At 39.4% G+C, this 16,213-nt stretch overlaps 1 protein-coding gene across 1 annotated transcript in view; it reads right to left on the bottom strand.

Annotated features, from left to right (window-relative positions):
• Nucleotides 1–16,213, bottom strand: part of TG (thyroglobulin) — a 200,145-nt gene that overhangs the window by 154,961 nt on the left and 28,971 nt on the right. The window contains exons 15-19 of the mRNA XM_067531578.1: nucleotides 14,610–14,721; nucleotides 12,131–12,331; nucleotides 9,316–9,525; nucleotides 7,762–7,916; nucleotides 5,759–5,915 (exon numbers count right to left, since the gene is read on the bottom strand). Of these exons, the coding sequence (XP_067387679.1) occupies nucleotides 5,759–5,915; nucleotides 7,762–7,916; nucleotides 9,316–9,525; nucleotides 12,131–12,331; nucleotides 14,610–14,721 (835 nt within the window). The remainder of the gene's footprint in view (nucleotides 1–5,758; nucleotides 5,916–7,761; nucleotides 7,917–9,315; nucleotides 9,526–12,130; nucleotides 12,332–14,609; nucleotides 14,722–16,213) is intronic.

Raw genomic sequence — 16,213 nt, 5'->3', positions numbered from 1 at the left:
CCTGGAGACACACAATGGTGTCCCCCTGAACACAGCACCCTGGTGTGCAATTAACACTCATTAAGAAAAATAACAATTTGTTTTGAGTTAAATCACATGCATTAACTGTGATTGACAGATCTAATTATTATTTTTGATTACAAACATTTGCACTGTAAAAAAACATAGTGCAATCTACAAGTAGAAGCATGAAGGGGCATACAAATGTTTAGCATATTTGGCACGTATATACCTTGCAACGCTGGCTACAACAGTGCCATGTGAATGCCTATTCTCACTTTCAGGTATCATTGTAAGCAGGCAGCATTACCTCTCATAAATGTAAACACACCTGTTTGTCTTAGCCATTGGCTGAACAAGAAGTAGGACTGAGTGGACTTGTAGGCGCTAAAGTTACACATTGTTTTGTTTTTGAGTGCAGTTATGTAAAAAAATAATTCTACATTTGTAAGTTGCACTTTCATGATAGATTGCACAACTTGTACTCATACTTGTATGAGGTGAATTGAAAAATACTATTTCTTTTATTTTTTTTACAGTGGAAATATTTTTTAATCAAAAATAAAGTGAGCATTGTACACTTTGTATTCTGTGTCGTATTTGAAATCAATATATTTGAAAATGTAGAAAACATTCAGAAATATTTTATAATATATTTAAGTTGTTATTCTATTATTGTTTAACAGTGCAATTAAAACTGTGATTAATCATGACTAATTTTTTTAATCTAGTTGATTTGTTTTGTGTTAATTGCTTGAGTTAACCATGATTAACTGACAGCCCTAATCATTAGAGAATTAAGAATAGATACTAGTTGTATTTGTCCATGTTTACCTATGTTTTTTTTAGAAATTTAACAATGTGATCTAATTAGCTTGTAGATGCTAAACTTCTGTTCCTCTCTATAATGTCTCATTACTGTATTCTATTGGTTCAGAGATAAAAAGGTTATATTAACTTATATGGTTATATATGGTTATATGAAATTTGTGGTGTAATGCTATTATTGTCTACCTGTGAACTATTTAATGGTTAATTGTCTTATGCCAATGATTGATACCAGTTACCGGTGTATGCCTAGGAAATCAAAACAACGTTATACATTACCTATTCTTCAGCAAAGGAACACCTGATGTGGCCACAACTAGATTCAAAAGGAAGTCGGGCCTGGTCCTGTTTTATTTCAGATATGCTTAAACTTTGTCAGGAAAAGTCTAAATGGCAAGATTGAGGTCTCCAGGTCAACTCTGGATTATCCCTGCAAATTCTCAAGGAAGAATATGAACAAACTCAGCACATGAACAGCCTATAGGACTATAACGTATTGAACTGATTCTAGAAGGACTTTGACAGATCAGCAGCTTCACCATCTCTAATATGATACTGACCTAAGAACTTTATTCATATCTCTATGTATAATGATCTTTTTAACCATAGTAAATCTTTCTTTTCTTTTTAAATAAATCTTAGATTTAGTTAATAGGAATTGGCTGTAAGCATGTATTTGGGTAAGATCTGAAATAGTCATTGACCTGGTGGGTACTGTGTCCAATCTCTTGGGATTGGTAGAACTTTATATACCGTGAATAAGGCTTTTGGTAACCCTCATTATTTTGAACTTGGCTGTCTGGGTGGGAGCCAAAGGCTGGATTGCTTAAAGGGAGCTGTCTTTTGGTTTCTTAGTAACCAGTAAGGTATTACCAGAAGCTGTTTGGTTACTGATTTGGTGAAATCTATATTGAATAAACCACTAGTTTTAGGGATTATCTGCCCTATTCCTTGTAGTTTGCCCTGAGTAGGCATGCTCAGTGTGGCCCCTCTAGCGACCACAGTCACACAAACTAAGACCTATCACCAGGTAGAAATAGAGAGGACAGTCAATCAGTTAGAAAGTGGAAAACACATTCAATGGAGGTTTTTAAGGAAGATTTGAACATAGTAGCCCTTTTAAAAAGCCTCTTACAAAAGATACGGGAAGAAAAAATACCAATCAAATGGAAAAAGGTCATATAGTGAAGCTACCAAAAGAAAGGAGCTCTCAGTCAGTGTAAACATTAATTGAATTCACCTCCCAAGTAAGGCATTTACATGTGTTATTCTAGCTAAAATAAAGAAAGCACTAGATTCAAAGTTAAGACAAGAACAGACAAGGTTCTGACAGGAGACATCATGTATAGATCAAATAATAACCCTACATGTCATTGTAGAAATGCCGGTCAAATAGCAGTCACCATTTTATATCAATTGTATAGATTTCCAAAAAGCCTTTGATACAGTGGATAGAACAGTTTTATGGAAGTTGTTACCCCACTGTATAATCCCTTAGAAATTTGCAAACTTCATTCAGAGCTTCTATGAAAATATGACATGCCAAGTAATACATAACAGTGAACTGAGCCATTCCAGGTTATCACAGGCATCAGACAAGGATGTCTTATGTCACTTATAATCTTTTTTTCTGCTTGTGCATTGCATAATGAGAGAGACTACAGAACAACCAAGGGGCATAGAAGTTTCACATAGAAGTTAGAAGATCTTTAATTTGCAGATCACGTCAACTTGCTATTCCATACCCATAGAGAAATGTAAGCCGAAACAAATGATCTCCAGGCCTACACACAACTGAAAATCAACAGTAAAAAAAACTAAAACCCAGAGAAGAAGAAGAAGACAATAACAAGAAACACCAACGGCACTTTCTGGGATTGATATAGAAGAGGTCCGATACAATGCTGCCAAGATATGTGAAGTAAATATAACAAGTGGAACAGATTAAAGTACGTCTACACTGGAATAAAAGACCTGTGGCACAGCCCACTGCTGGCCCAGGTCAGCTGAGTCAGGCTCATGGGGCTAAAAAATTGCTGTGAAAACATTTGGACTCAGGCTGGAGCCTGGCCTCTGGGACCCTCCCCTCTTGGGGTCCTACAACTCAGGCTCCAGCCTAAGCTCAAACGTCTACACAACAATTTTAAAGACCTGCAGCATGAGCCCCATGAGCCCAAGTCAGCTGACCAGGACAGCTGTGGGCGTTCCATTGTTATGTAGACATATCCTAAGACATTCAAGCCAGAGCAGTGAAAGCCAGACACGTCTTTTTAACTCGATAGCCAATCTGCAGAAACAGAAAGCTTACCCTCTAAACTAAACTTTGAATATTTACCACCACTGTAAAGTTGGTCTTACTACAGGGCACTGAAACTTGATGGACTTATTAAGAGTTTACAATCTAAACTCCAAGTTTTCATAAACAGGTGCCTTAGACAAATTCCCAATATCAGATGGGCAGAAAAAACGCCCCACAAATGAACAACTCTGGAGGAAGGCAAAACAAACTGACAGGACAGTAAATTACAGAACGAAAATGGAGATGGCTAGGACATACATGGAGGAAAGACCTGAATAGCATAAACAAGACAGGCATTGGACTGGAATCCCCGGGCAAGAGATGATGAGGCAGACCAAGGATAACATGAAAGTACACAATACAACCAGACTTGAAAGCTATCAAAATAACATGGGAAGAAGCGAAGACTGCAGCAGGAGAGCAGCAAAGATGGAAGACAGGGGGGAAGGTCCTATGTTCCGCATGGGATAGAGAGGCATAAGAGAAGAAGAGAGATATGCACATACTCATATATACAAACATATACGGTACATACATACGTATGCATATATGTATGACTATATATTAAAGATTGAGAGAGTCCAAATGGTCCATTAAAGAGGTCACTGGACTGGGCAACAGGAGAATAAGGTGCTATTTCCAGCTCTGCCATTGTCTTTCTGCATGACTTCACACAAGTCACGTCCCACTCCATGCCTTTCTTTCCTTTCTCACACTTGGTCTATATTGACTGAAAGGTGTCTTACTGGGTCTTTGATCAACACCTCATACAATGTGCCCCAGAGCTTGGCTTCTAGGCACTGCAAGAATACAAAGAAGATATGATATACACACTCACATGCCTGTATGTTTGCTATTCTGCTAGTTAAATATATTACCTTGGGGTTTGCTCCCACTCCCGCTGAATCAACCATTAAGGTGTCCATTGATTTCAGTGGGAGCAGGCTGAGATCCTGGTCAGGAGCTGATGTCACCCAAATTATCAACAGTCACAAAAGGAAAAATGGTCTTATGACTCTTCCAGCAGATCTAGATCAACTAGGCAAGCTTAACACAACATCGCACGGTCTGCACTGCAAGTATTAATCACTGTTGATTCCCACATCAGCTCACACATATCACAGATTCTATTGTACCGTGAGAGTCTAAACTCCTGCCTGTCTCTGCACTTGACTGTAATTATGATGATGGTTATTTGAAACACAATAGCACTTAGGATTGTGTGAGGTATTGCACAACCATAAACAAAAGACAGAACGGGGAGAGGAGTCATCCCTGGGATTTGAGCCCAAGACGCCGGTTTGCAAGACCTTTACTCAGCAAGTGTCCTTATCTTGCAACCACTTACACATATAAGTAGCTTTGCATAGGTGAGTATATGCTATAAGTTCCTTGGAATAGGGGCTTTGCCCAGCACCCAACTCCTCTCAACACTCAATACATGAAAATTTCCACACATGAAAGTCTGGAATTTTGTATTCAGACTGCCTTCAAGTCCATCAATTATTTCGGTTTGAGGACACTCATTGGGGCATAAGTATATTGTATTCAGATTCAGTGACTTGTCCTCAGCCGCTTCAAAGGGCAAAAAATAAGATGACAAAGCCAAGCATTAATCCCTGCTCTAAAGAAACTAGGTTAATTTGCAATGGGAAGGAATCAGACATGTAAAAATGCAGATTTTCAGACTAAGGTTCCAATTCCATATTCCTTGCACACTCAATGTCTAAATACTACACTGATGATGGCACAGAATAGCTGAAACAGACAGTCCCAAATCTCCGATTGAAGTCAGTGGAAGATTAGGTTACATAGGATCAGTTCTTTGAAATCCCAAAATTAAAAGAGGGAGCTTGTACAGGCAGGGTTGGATGGTTTTTTTTAAATGCTGGGAATAGCATTACGAAGTCACAGTACTGCAGACATGCTTGTACAGGGGCACCTGAGCTTGGAATAAATGCTCTCTCTCTTGTTTCTATGTTGGCAAGGGCCAGCAGTGTTCACAGCATCTAGTGAAGAAAGGCGTGTCTTGTACTGATTCTCTAACTGACTCAGCCACCACACTGATGGACTCTGTGTACTTGACGTAGGATTTGGGATGTAAAGAGTTAGACACTCAGATACTGTGGTCTGAGGGCAGTATAAGAACCTATATAGAATAGTATAAGGGAAGAAAAGAACTGAGTTTGACAGCAGGTGCAAACTATGACTTCCACCAAATCCAATCAAGCTGTTCCCACTGTTGGGGACACGACCAGTGAAGTGTAACAGTTGGGATGAGCCGGCCCATGTCAGACACACAACAATTCTCAACACCAGTTGAGGAAGGCTGGGGTGGGGAGCCCTGTTTGATAGCTATAATCAAACATGATTCCTCTTCATAGTGTAGTCATAGCTTGAGAACAGACATGAATTGATTCTTCTCAGAGCCAAGCTTTGAAGGCCCTGAACTTCAACTCCCATTCAGAGTGGGGAAAAAACATTCAAGGACTTCCACCCGGTCCCAATGCCACTTGACATTCCTGACCGTTTTCAAGCTCATTATCCCTTCCAACAGTAGGCAGAAGGTTTTAATTAACAGCAAAACAGGCTACATAAATAGAAACATGAACAGTGGGGGGAAAAACATACCAATGTCATGTAAATCAGGGAGAGAAGCTGCTGGAATGTCTTCAAGCTGAGCTTTCCATGTGATGTTCACCCCCAGTCGGTCCACATTCAAACATTCCACCAGCACAGTGGAATCATCACAAACAGAAACCGAATCTGCTCTTCCAAACGTATTTACCTTAATAATTAAAAACAAAAACAACAACAAAAAAGACAGATTTTAAGGTTTGTGGCCTTTTTGCCCTCACTGCTGCAGCTGTATCAGAATACTTACATGGGCCTGGGTTCAAGACAAGCATTTGACAAGAGGGAATATTTTCAAAAGCACCTTAGTCCCATCATCAGAAATGGCTTTTGCACTGAGAAGCCAAAGTCCTACTGACTTTCAGTGAGAGTTAGGCTCCTACGTGCCTATGGGGCATAGGCCTCTAAATCTACTTGAAGATTTTATCCAAGATCTTTTTTCTACACAGTGATACACAAACCAGATATTAACTTTAAGATTTACTGCATTTACTATACATATTGTATTTACTATTGTTTGTACTAGAATAAGGCTTCTTAAGTGACTCTGCTTTGTCAATACCTGTGGCATAGACAATGCAACACACTGGAGACTTCACTCCCTATCTGAGGGTTTTGAATTGGCTTCATCTCCATTGCGTCTGAATGATTCCCAGTTTATCTGACTGGCATGGCACGGTTCCTAGTAGGCTCCATAGAATTTTCTGACCTTCTCCCTTTTCCGATGACACACATCTCAGTCTGGGGTAGGTGCAAGGATTTATGGGGTGAGAACCTGGATCCAACTGTCGCTGAACAACTACCACATCTGTGCAACCACCCAAGAGGTCTGGCAGAGCAGTGATTGATGGGCTATGAGCCTTGTTAGGGGTCAAGCACCACAGAATATGTCCCCACAGAGAACCTGCCTGGCAATGCTTCTGGGGTCCCTGATTGGTCCAGGTGCACTACTTCAGCCTGGAGGGGAGATCCAGAAGTTGTCTGTGCAAGTAGATGGATCCCCAGCTGGCTGCTATGACAGACCTTGCTCTTCACTTTGTGTTGGTGTCTGACTTTGGCTCTGGTTCCTGGCTTCCAACTCCAGCTCTGAACCTTGGCTCCAGCTCTACCCACTAGACCCTAACCCTGTCTCCACACACAAGGGCAGACCACTCATACCCAGCTGTGACAGAAGGACTCATTGGTGTTGCAGGAGTTGAGATGAGGTATCAGGGTAATTGTAGCAAATGTCATTCTAGTTAGAGTAGAAAAGGTCTGTCCACCAGGAAGGCCCTGCTGTTTGACCTGAAGCTGCTCACCACAGTACAGCAACTGTTTTAAGCAATGTTAATTATATATTATAAGTATCAAACTATTTCATATTCAATATTTAATATCAATTGAATTTTATATTGTAGGAAATCTTAGAGTGTAAAAGACAGTAGAAGAACTGGAATTTTGCATATGAGATGGAATAAATGTTATGCCTGGTGCAGTGAAATTCACCCCTCTGCAAAGGGCTGTGACAATGTCTATGTACCACTTAAATAACGCATAGGCCTTGTGCTGGTCTTCCACATGGGGTGAAGTTCACCCAGTAGAAAGGGTTAACATAAGATGAGATGCATATCATAGTTTGGTGGAAGCTGCTGCACTGCATATTTAGGCAAGACAATATACAAGGAAACATACTAGTAATGAGATGAAATTTAACCTAATTATAAACACAAACGTCCTAACAGTGAGATTTATTACACTGTGTGATGTTAGTTGATAGTGCATGAGTCAGAACGTAATCGAGCTCACTCCTCCACAGCTGAAAGTCTAAAGCACTGACAAAGTCTTGGAAGTTGGTGGAAAAATTCAGACTCCAAATGATCACTGAAAAATTTTAAGTCTGTGATCAGCTGTGAATGGGTTATGCATAAGACCCCATATTTTTTCGTTTCTACCTTTTCACATCCAGAACATAAGATGCTACACACTTTTTTCACCCATACACAATAAGAGAAGTAGAATACCTGAATGTGACAGAAACCAAGGGCCTTCAGTTCATCTAATACAAAGATCTGGAATGCCTGTAGTAAGCCAGCATAGTCAGCGCTGCAGGTCTTCTCAGAAGGCAGCAGTATGTCAAAGTGCGTTTGAGCTTGTACAGTCTGAAATAACTGGAGCTCTGAAAAAGAAAAAAGGGTGTTCACAGTTCCCTTAATGTTTATGATGCATCATGTACCAAAGCTGCCCTTCAAAAATACCTCAGTTGGGGGTGGGGAAGAAAAACCATTGATACTGAAAGCTGTGCTTTGATCTTGCATCAACCCCTGTTCTGCAAACACTCAAGTCATTCAGAACATGTTTTTTAAAAAAAGAGAGGGAACAGTTTAGGCTTAGGATAAAAGATAGATCACATTTCAGACTGAGATCTGAATCCAGACCCAAATCATAGGTTAAGAAGGGACTGCAAGGGTCATGTAGTCTAACAACAAATGTGTTTAACTTTTTATTTTATTTTATGTTTTTGGGTGAGTGGGTGACGGAGGGGAGTGCTTTGTTGTGGGTAGGAATGTTTGAAGCCAGCATTTTAATTTGTCCCATTGTACAGATGAGGGTCAGCTGCAAAGTTGAGTTCCAGATTTGATCTACACTACATCCGTAGTGTTCAAATCTGACATTTTGACCAGAGCCCATTTCTGTCAAAATCATTGACAGGCCAGTAGTAAGCCAGCACTGGTCACATGAGTTCAGAACAGACAGATGCAGCTTCCAAGATTTGAGGTGATTTTTATTCTTGAAAGTCTTAAAGGTTTGAAAAACACCAAGCAGCAGCCAGTGAAGATGGCAATAACCCTAGAGAACAGATTGCTACAGAGAGACACAGAAGTAACAATTACTTGATTATACAAATACACAGTTGAGTTCTGCCAGACTCAGACATCTGGCACTCATCTGTTCTTTAGAAGTAAGTGATTCCATCAGAGCCATTTCATGATGCATCTTTTCACTTACAAAAAAAATCTGCATCTAGATTAAATATCCATCCATTTATATCTCTATTATTACAAAATAAGGGCACTGTTCCAGGTATGGGAGCAGCTGAAAGACAAAGATGAGGATGAGGAGGAAGACAGAGAGCAAGATTGGCCCACTGCACATCTTTATTGAGAAGTCACAAATCTAATTACTTCCTCCTATCACTGTAATTTAATGTTGGCTTCAAAATCAGGGCAGCTTCTGTTAAATCCATTTACTTTCCTCTGTATCCTCCCTGCTGAAGGCTTGATCCAATGCCCCAGGAAGCCAATGAAAGGACTTACTTTGACTACAGTGGGCACTGGATTGGGCTCAGAGACTGCTGCATGCATGGCTTGAAAGTATTATTTGGCCATTAGAGTGGAAACGCCTTCATATCAATTCTCTATCCACCTCACTTGACCTCTCATCAGAAAGCTCATTCGCTTGCTAAACATAGCTTGTTTTCCCAACATTGACTGCACCATAGCACCTCCCGCTCATGTCACCCTTCAGTGCCGAACACTATGGTCTATATTTCATCAGGGAGGTGCAACTATACTTACTCTGACAGCTTTGAGAGAGGGGGGGTTCTAACATCCAACGATGACTCTCTTTATCACACAGGAATGTTGCATTGGAAAAGGCGCTATGGAAGCCTTGACGACAAATCAGCTGGCACTTCTGAAAACTCTGATTTTGATCAGAGACGTTTGCACAGAAAAGTGCTCCATTGACCACATAAGACACATTGAAAGGCAAGCGGCATTGGGGACCTGAGAAGACACGAAGAAAGGGACATGTGAAAGATAAAACTAGGAAACTTTCAGGATAAGCTGTCCAACCCTCGTACACCTCAAAGAGGAGCTCACACAATGTGCTAAACCTAAGCATGTAGTTCCCACTGAGGTCAATGGGCTTTATCCAATGCCCCAGGAAGCCAATGAAAGGACTTGCATTGACTTCAGTGGGCATTGGATTGGGCTCAGAGACTGCTGCACGCATCGCTTGAAAGTATTATTTGGCCATTAGAATGGAAAGGCCTTCATATCAATTCTCTATCCACCTCTCTTGACCTTTCATCAGAAAGCTCATTTGCTTGCTAAATATAGCTCGTTTTCCCAAACATTGACTGCACCATAGCACCTCCTGTTCATCAGTGCCAAACATCACCAAACATTGTGGAGAGGAGTGGAGCTAAGAGAAGAATATCAGTTTCTCATTGTCTTCATTTCCAGCTCGTATGCTACTTTACAAGTATCTCCTATAGCATCTTTTTTTAAAAAAAGAAGTGTATTATCGCAATAAACAGGTCATTACAAGATTTCCTCTCCTCTTAATGATTCCAGATCATCTCATAAGCCCAAAGCTAGAGGCCAGGAAGAAAGGTGGTTGCTTGCTTTACAAGCTGTCAAAGCAATTCATGAGACTTCTGGAGATGAATACAACCATCAGCATAACTCTATCAATTCTAACACATAACACATGTAATATCTATTATCACCAGTTTAAATGTTGTCATTATAGGCATTTAGAGCAACCTATATTAATAGTTCTTCTTACAGGTCAATGTAAAACCAATCTGTTGTCTTCTATATTGCTCAAATATTTTTCATGACCAACAGGCCACATTCTGCTCTCATCTACACTGGCCCAGTACAGTTAATTCTAATGGGGTGTGCTGGTGTATCAAGAGCAGAATTTGCCCCAAAGAACATCAAATTTAGAGTTGCTGGCTGTACTCAGCCTATTGACCTACCACGGGAGCAAGGACAGAGGAAGGACTTCAGAATTTAGGACCTAGTTTGGATCTTCGCCACTCATCCTTTCTGCCAATTCATGCTCTTCCTAGAGTCTGTCAAAAGCTCTTCCAGCTTTCCCTGATGCTCTCCTTACACCTTCAGAGCACCCTGGTCTCCTAGGCTCCCTAAACTTCATGACTGCTCACAAGTTCTTTCTTACAGAAACCTCGATTGCTGCAACGTAGCTTAAAGGGAACAATGTAGTATATTAGCTTCTAATTCCTAAAGAAGTGGTTCTCAACCAGGGTTACGTGTATCCCTGGGGGTGTTTGCAGAGGTCTTCCAGGGGGTACATCAACTCATCTAGATACTTCCCTAGTTTTACAATAGGCTACATAAAAAGCACTAGCAAAGTCAGTACAAACTAAAATTTCACATAGACAATGACTTGTTTATACTGTTCTATATACTATACACTGAAATGCAAGTACAATATTTATATTCCAATTGGTTTATTTTACAGAATTATACGGTAAAAATGAGAAAGTAAGGAATTTTTCAGTAATAGTGTGCTGTGACACTTTAGTATTTTTATGTCTAACTTTGAAAGCAAGTAGTTTTTAAGTGAGGTAAAACTTGGGGGAACACAAGACAAATCAGACTCCTGAAAGGGGTACAGTAGTCTGGAAAGGTTGAAAGCCACTGTCATAAAGGATTCATCCATGTGACTAACATACATTGCAGCAGCATGTGTTGAAAGAGTCAGGTGCTGCCCTTGTTAGATGTCTGTGTAGAACTCTGCAAATCCCAGAATCACACAGGGAATCCTACATACTTCCTTGTGATTTGGTCTTTTTTCAAATCTACCAACAATATTCATTTAAAAAATATATACAGAACAAACGTGTACAAGAATATCCAGCAGAAGATAATTCTGGTGTTGAAGAGATTTTTCTAAATCTAATTTCTATGAATTTATCATTGCAATTTGGACCATATCCTTGAAAAATGTTTAATTTGTTCTGCTTCAATTCAGTGATGGGGAATCTATAACAGTTATTGGAAATTAAGTTTATTCAAATCTCTCTGAACTGGAAATCATGCTGGAAATCTTGATAGAATTTCAGTACCTCATGGCTTTGGCAAGGCAGGAAATACTCTGTGAACATTTAGTGTTTTGGCCCACATACTTCACAGTCCTGGTCAGAGGCCAAAAGTAGGAATCGCAGAAATATACATTTTTTTTTTCAGCTAGTTACATTTTTATTTTTAATCTCAGGGCAGGCTCAGACTGGGCCTCAGTTCAAGTCTTGCACAAAGTGTTCAAGGTGGTTCTTAGATTAGCATAACTGGTTCATCTGTCCTGATTCTTCATTACCACTAAGATTGGCCACTGATTCCAAACCCTTCTCCCCTGCCCAACCAAACACAACCCTCTGAACTTTGAGGAAGTTTGGAAAACATACCCAGCCTGGCTGAGCCTCTAAGTACATAAATAAATAAAATATAAATCTCTCTAACAGACTGACCAGGAACCTTAATTCTCAGCACAGTTAAATGTTGGGGGAAGTTTGCATCAGGGTCCTCTTCTGGATCTGAGCCTCATATAAAAGTTACTTTGACTGTAACCACAACTCACTTTCACATGCTGGCCTTTCTCCTTTTACTCGAGTTCCAGGCACCTCCTCTCCATTCTCAAAGACACACCAACAGCTTTCCTGATCCTCGTTGCACTGTACTGGTGAGAAGTTTCCATTGTCCCGTTCACACTGAGGGATGTACCCTTTGCCAATTTCTCGTAAGCTAACTTTGGACTTCAGCATACTACAGAAACCAGGACCTTTAAAGAAAAGAGACAGATTACAAGGGAAAAAAGAGCAGAAAAGGAGAAACTCTGACCACCTAGAGAAATGAACTTCAATATTGTACAGTGATTGTCCAAAACACTACATCTAACAATAATGGTACTTTTAATTTGGGGCTATTACTGAAGGAAACAGATAGATGATAATGGGCAAGTGGTTGTATCAATATAACTATACATAGGACTTTACTTTCTCCACAAAATGCATATCCATTTTGATCCATTAATGTGCAAGCTATTTGAATCTTCACAAAGTGATCTTGTATAAATACCATAGTAGGCAAATATGATACTGATATTTGTTCATATTTAAAACAATTGTGCTTCAACTGTGCTTGAGTATTTTGTGTTACTTTCCACAAGTATTCCAGTGAATAAGTTTTACTAGTAGAGTTGGAGTGGGGGATTGGTTTTCTCATGCCATGAAAATTTTCAAGATTAAAAAAATATTCCCATCCTGAATTGGGACAAAGTTGAAATCTCAAAATTTTTTGCAAACTAATAATCAAACTTTTTTGGGGGGGCAGGTCAATCAAAATGTTTAATTTTAATAGTTTCAAAATGTTTCATTTTGATTTTGACCTTTTTATATACTTTATTTATTTATCTTTATTTTAACATAAGTAGGCTTGGAAGGTTTAGCTTTTTATTGGTAAATATCAGTAAACATCAATTACACACACAAATCTATGAAAAAATATTTCCATCAATAATAATAAAAATTTAAAGATAGGCAAAATGAAAAGAATACTGCTTGAGAACCCATTAGAGTTTGATTTAAGGATATTTATTTTGTTCATTTTGACATACGATATTGACAATTTGTGTTTTAACAATTATGAAACAAACTTTTTGAATCTCAGAATATACCATCATTAAATAATTATTGTCTGCCCTCCCATTGCCCCACTCACACACACCATAATTTCCAGCAGCTATGAAATTCTGATTGATTAAAAATTTGTTTAAAAATAGACTGATATTATCCATCAAAATTATACAAAAAATAAAAATCGAATTCTGCCAAGCCTAAACATAATTTAATTAATATTCATAAACAAAAAGTAATTTTGAACAAAAAATTAATTTCTCATTTAAAAACTTTTGTTCTCTAGATTTGTTTGTTTATTTTGAATTAGGAGATACATCAAACCCAGCTCTTTCCCATGAACTGTTTTGGTTTTGACAAATTGGTATTTTCTGACAAAAACGTTTCATTAGAAGATTCCAAACCAGCTCTATTTATTAACACTAATACACATAAGCTCCGAGTCCTGTGAACCCTTATGAACAAGTAAGTATACATGCATGAGTAGTTCCACTGAACTCAATCCCAGTTTGGAGCAAAGTGTTCAGCCTGGTTCTTACTCAATGGGACTAATCATATATGTAAAATTATACGGATGTAAGATCTTGCAGAACTGGGGACTAAACTTGTACTCTTGCATACGTACTATTGTGTATCTTCACAAGCCACTGATTATGAACAGTCTGAAAGCTGAAGAAGTTTGCTAAATCCCTGAATTTATTCTTCTCGCTGAAATTATTGGCAATCTTTTTTGTGGACAATTTACAAACACAAAAGAAGCGAAATTTGTTAAATAAATTATTTGTGATGATATATTCAGCCAGTAGTAAGTAGTAGTAAGAAGGCATCTTGCAATTTTTTTAATCAACAAACTAAATGTATTTTAATGCACTGAAAGCGCTAAATGGCACAGGCAAAAGGGGCAGCTTTACATCTGTCTTTTCAAAACATAAAAGGTCAGGTCCCCAGAAGTCCAGATAGGCCTGTCCCCTGTTCCAATGAGCTGCCAGGCACAATTCTGGGGTATGTCACTGGAGCCGGTCCACAGATTGCCATGTCAATAGATGATATTTGGTACATGCTGTGATTTTGTGTATATGCTATTTCATACCCTTTGGAGGAGGATATTTAAAAATTCAATAATACTCAGAGGTTTCCCCATAATTTATACCTCATCGTGAACCATGGGTCTGTAAAATCCAGGAACCAGATCTTCAACAGATGTAAATCAGTGATGCTCCACGGAAGCCAGCTTACAACCCTTGAGTACATAAGATTAGGGAAGCTGATTTGACCAAAGGGACAAGGAAAGTCAACGGCAGGGCCAGGAATAGAACCAGGCCTCTTGATTGCCAATTGTGTAATAGAGAACCCATCAGACTGAGGCAATAAGTGGCTGAGTTTCAAAAAGGTTTAGCCGCCAACTTGATGAATACCAGTACTTACACTGGGGGCTGCCATCTGAATCCTTACTGCTGCGTTGAACTATGGTTCCTGACGTGGGATCCACACACCAAGCATCTGTGTCTGATTTCTGTAGCACGGTATATTCCCCAGTCTAAGAAGAACCAATTACAACATCACTGTAGAGTGATGCACTTTAAACAGGGTCATTATTAATGTACAGAGGGCACCAGAACCCACATTTCAAAAGCCTTGGTCATAGAATCATAGCAATGTAGGGCTGGAGGGGACCTCAAGAAGTCATCAAGTCCAGCCCTCTGTGCTGAGCCAGGATCAAGTAAACCTAGACCATCCCTGTCAGGTATTTGTTCAACTTGTTTTTTAAATCCTCCAGTGATGGGGATTCCACAACCTCCCTTGGAAGCCTATTCCAGAACTTATCTACCCTTAGAGTTGGAAAGTTTTTCTTAATATCTAACCTATCTCCATTGCTGCAGATTAAGCTCATTACTTCTTGACCTACCTTCAGTGAACATGGAAAACAACTGATCATCATTCCCTTTATAACAGCCCTTAACATATTCTTTAACCTGTTCTTTCCTTATTTTGGCTTCTGTTCCTTCCCCCTTTTTGTTAATATTAATTCTGTTGAGTCTCTGATCATCATTAATCTTTTTAGTGAAGACTGAATCAAAATAGGCATTGAACACCTCAGCCTTATTGATGTCATCAGTTATTAGCTCGCCTTCCCTGATAAATAGAGGATCTACACTTTCCTTCATCTTTCTCTTGCTTCTAATGTATTTTTGGAACCTCTTCTTATTGCCTTTTATGTCCCTTGATGGGGTAACTCATTATGTGCCCTTCTGTTTTTGTCCTTATATGCTTGTGCTATTCTTTTGTAATCCTCCTTAGTCCATGTTTCCACTTTAAGAATTTCTGATGGAGCCACAATGGTCTCTTAATACTCTTCCTGTGTTTCCTTTGCATCAGGATAGTTTGCAGCTGTGCCTTTAATATTGTCTCCCCGAGAAACTGCCCACTCTCATGAAATCCTTAATCCCTTAGATTTTCTTCCAATGGAACCTTAACATTAAAAGCACCTTCCAAAGTCATGCAAGAAAGCAATGACAAGATGAATCACAAAAATCAAATAAAAACTGCTCTTAAACGCACAAGCTTGATCCAGCAGAGAGAACTGATCTCTGCAAGAAGCAGCACTTGTCTTTACAAAGAATTCATGTGGAAACTATAAAAATGTGGATTTAAAATGACATTTTATCCCTTGTCCCCTTCTTCAAAGCCCCATTTGGATCAATATTGTATAACTAGCAAGCACTGTGGAGTCTGTCCTGGGGACAGATGGAACTGACTTCTGTCTCTCAGGCCCAAATCTTCCCCTCCATTGGAAGAAATCATTGGAAAGTTCTTCTAAAATTCTATTCACTGCATAGTACCATGTAGGCACATGCCTGCATTGGGGCCAGAGCAGAGGCACATTGCCCAGGGAAAGCTTCATCAGGAATGGCGCCTCAGGAGATACCGTCACCTCCCCAGCTCCCTGTGTGGAGGATGAGCAAAATAAGACATTCTTTAAGGAGGGTGATGCCTACTCACCTTTGTGCACAGACCTTCCTCAGTGTCCT

Source organism: Emydura macquarii, unplaced genomic scaffold (assembly GCF_026122565.2).
Source record: "Emydura macquarii macquarii isolate MOO-44397 ecotype Brisbane River unplaced genomic scaffold, CSIRO-AGI_Emac_v2 contig_369, whole genome shotgun sequence".
Taxonomy (NCBI): domain Eukaryota; kingdom Metazoa; phylum Chordata; order Testudines; family Chelidae; genus Emydura; species Emydura macquarii.
This window is presented reverse-complemented; position numbering and strand designations above follow the sequence as displayed.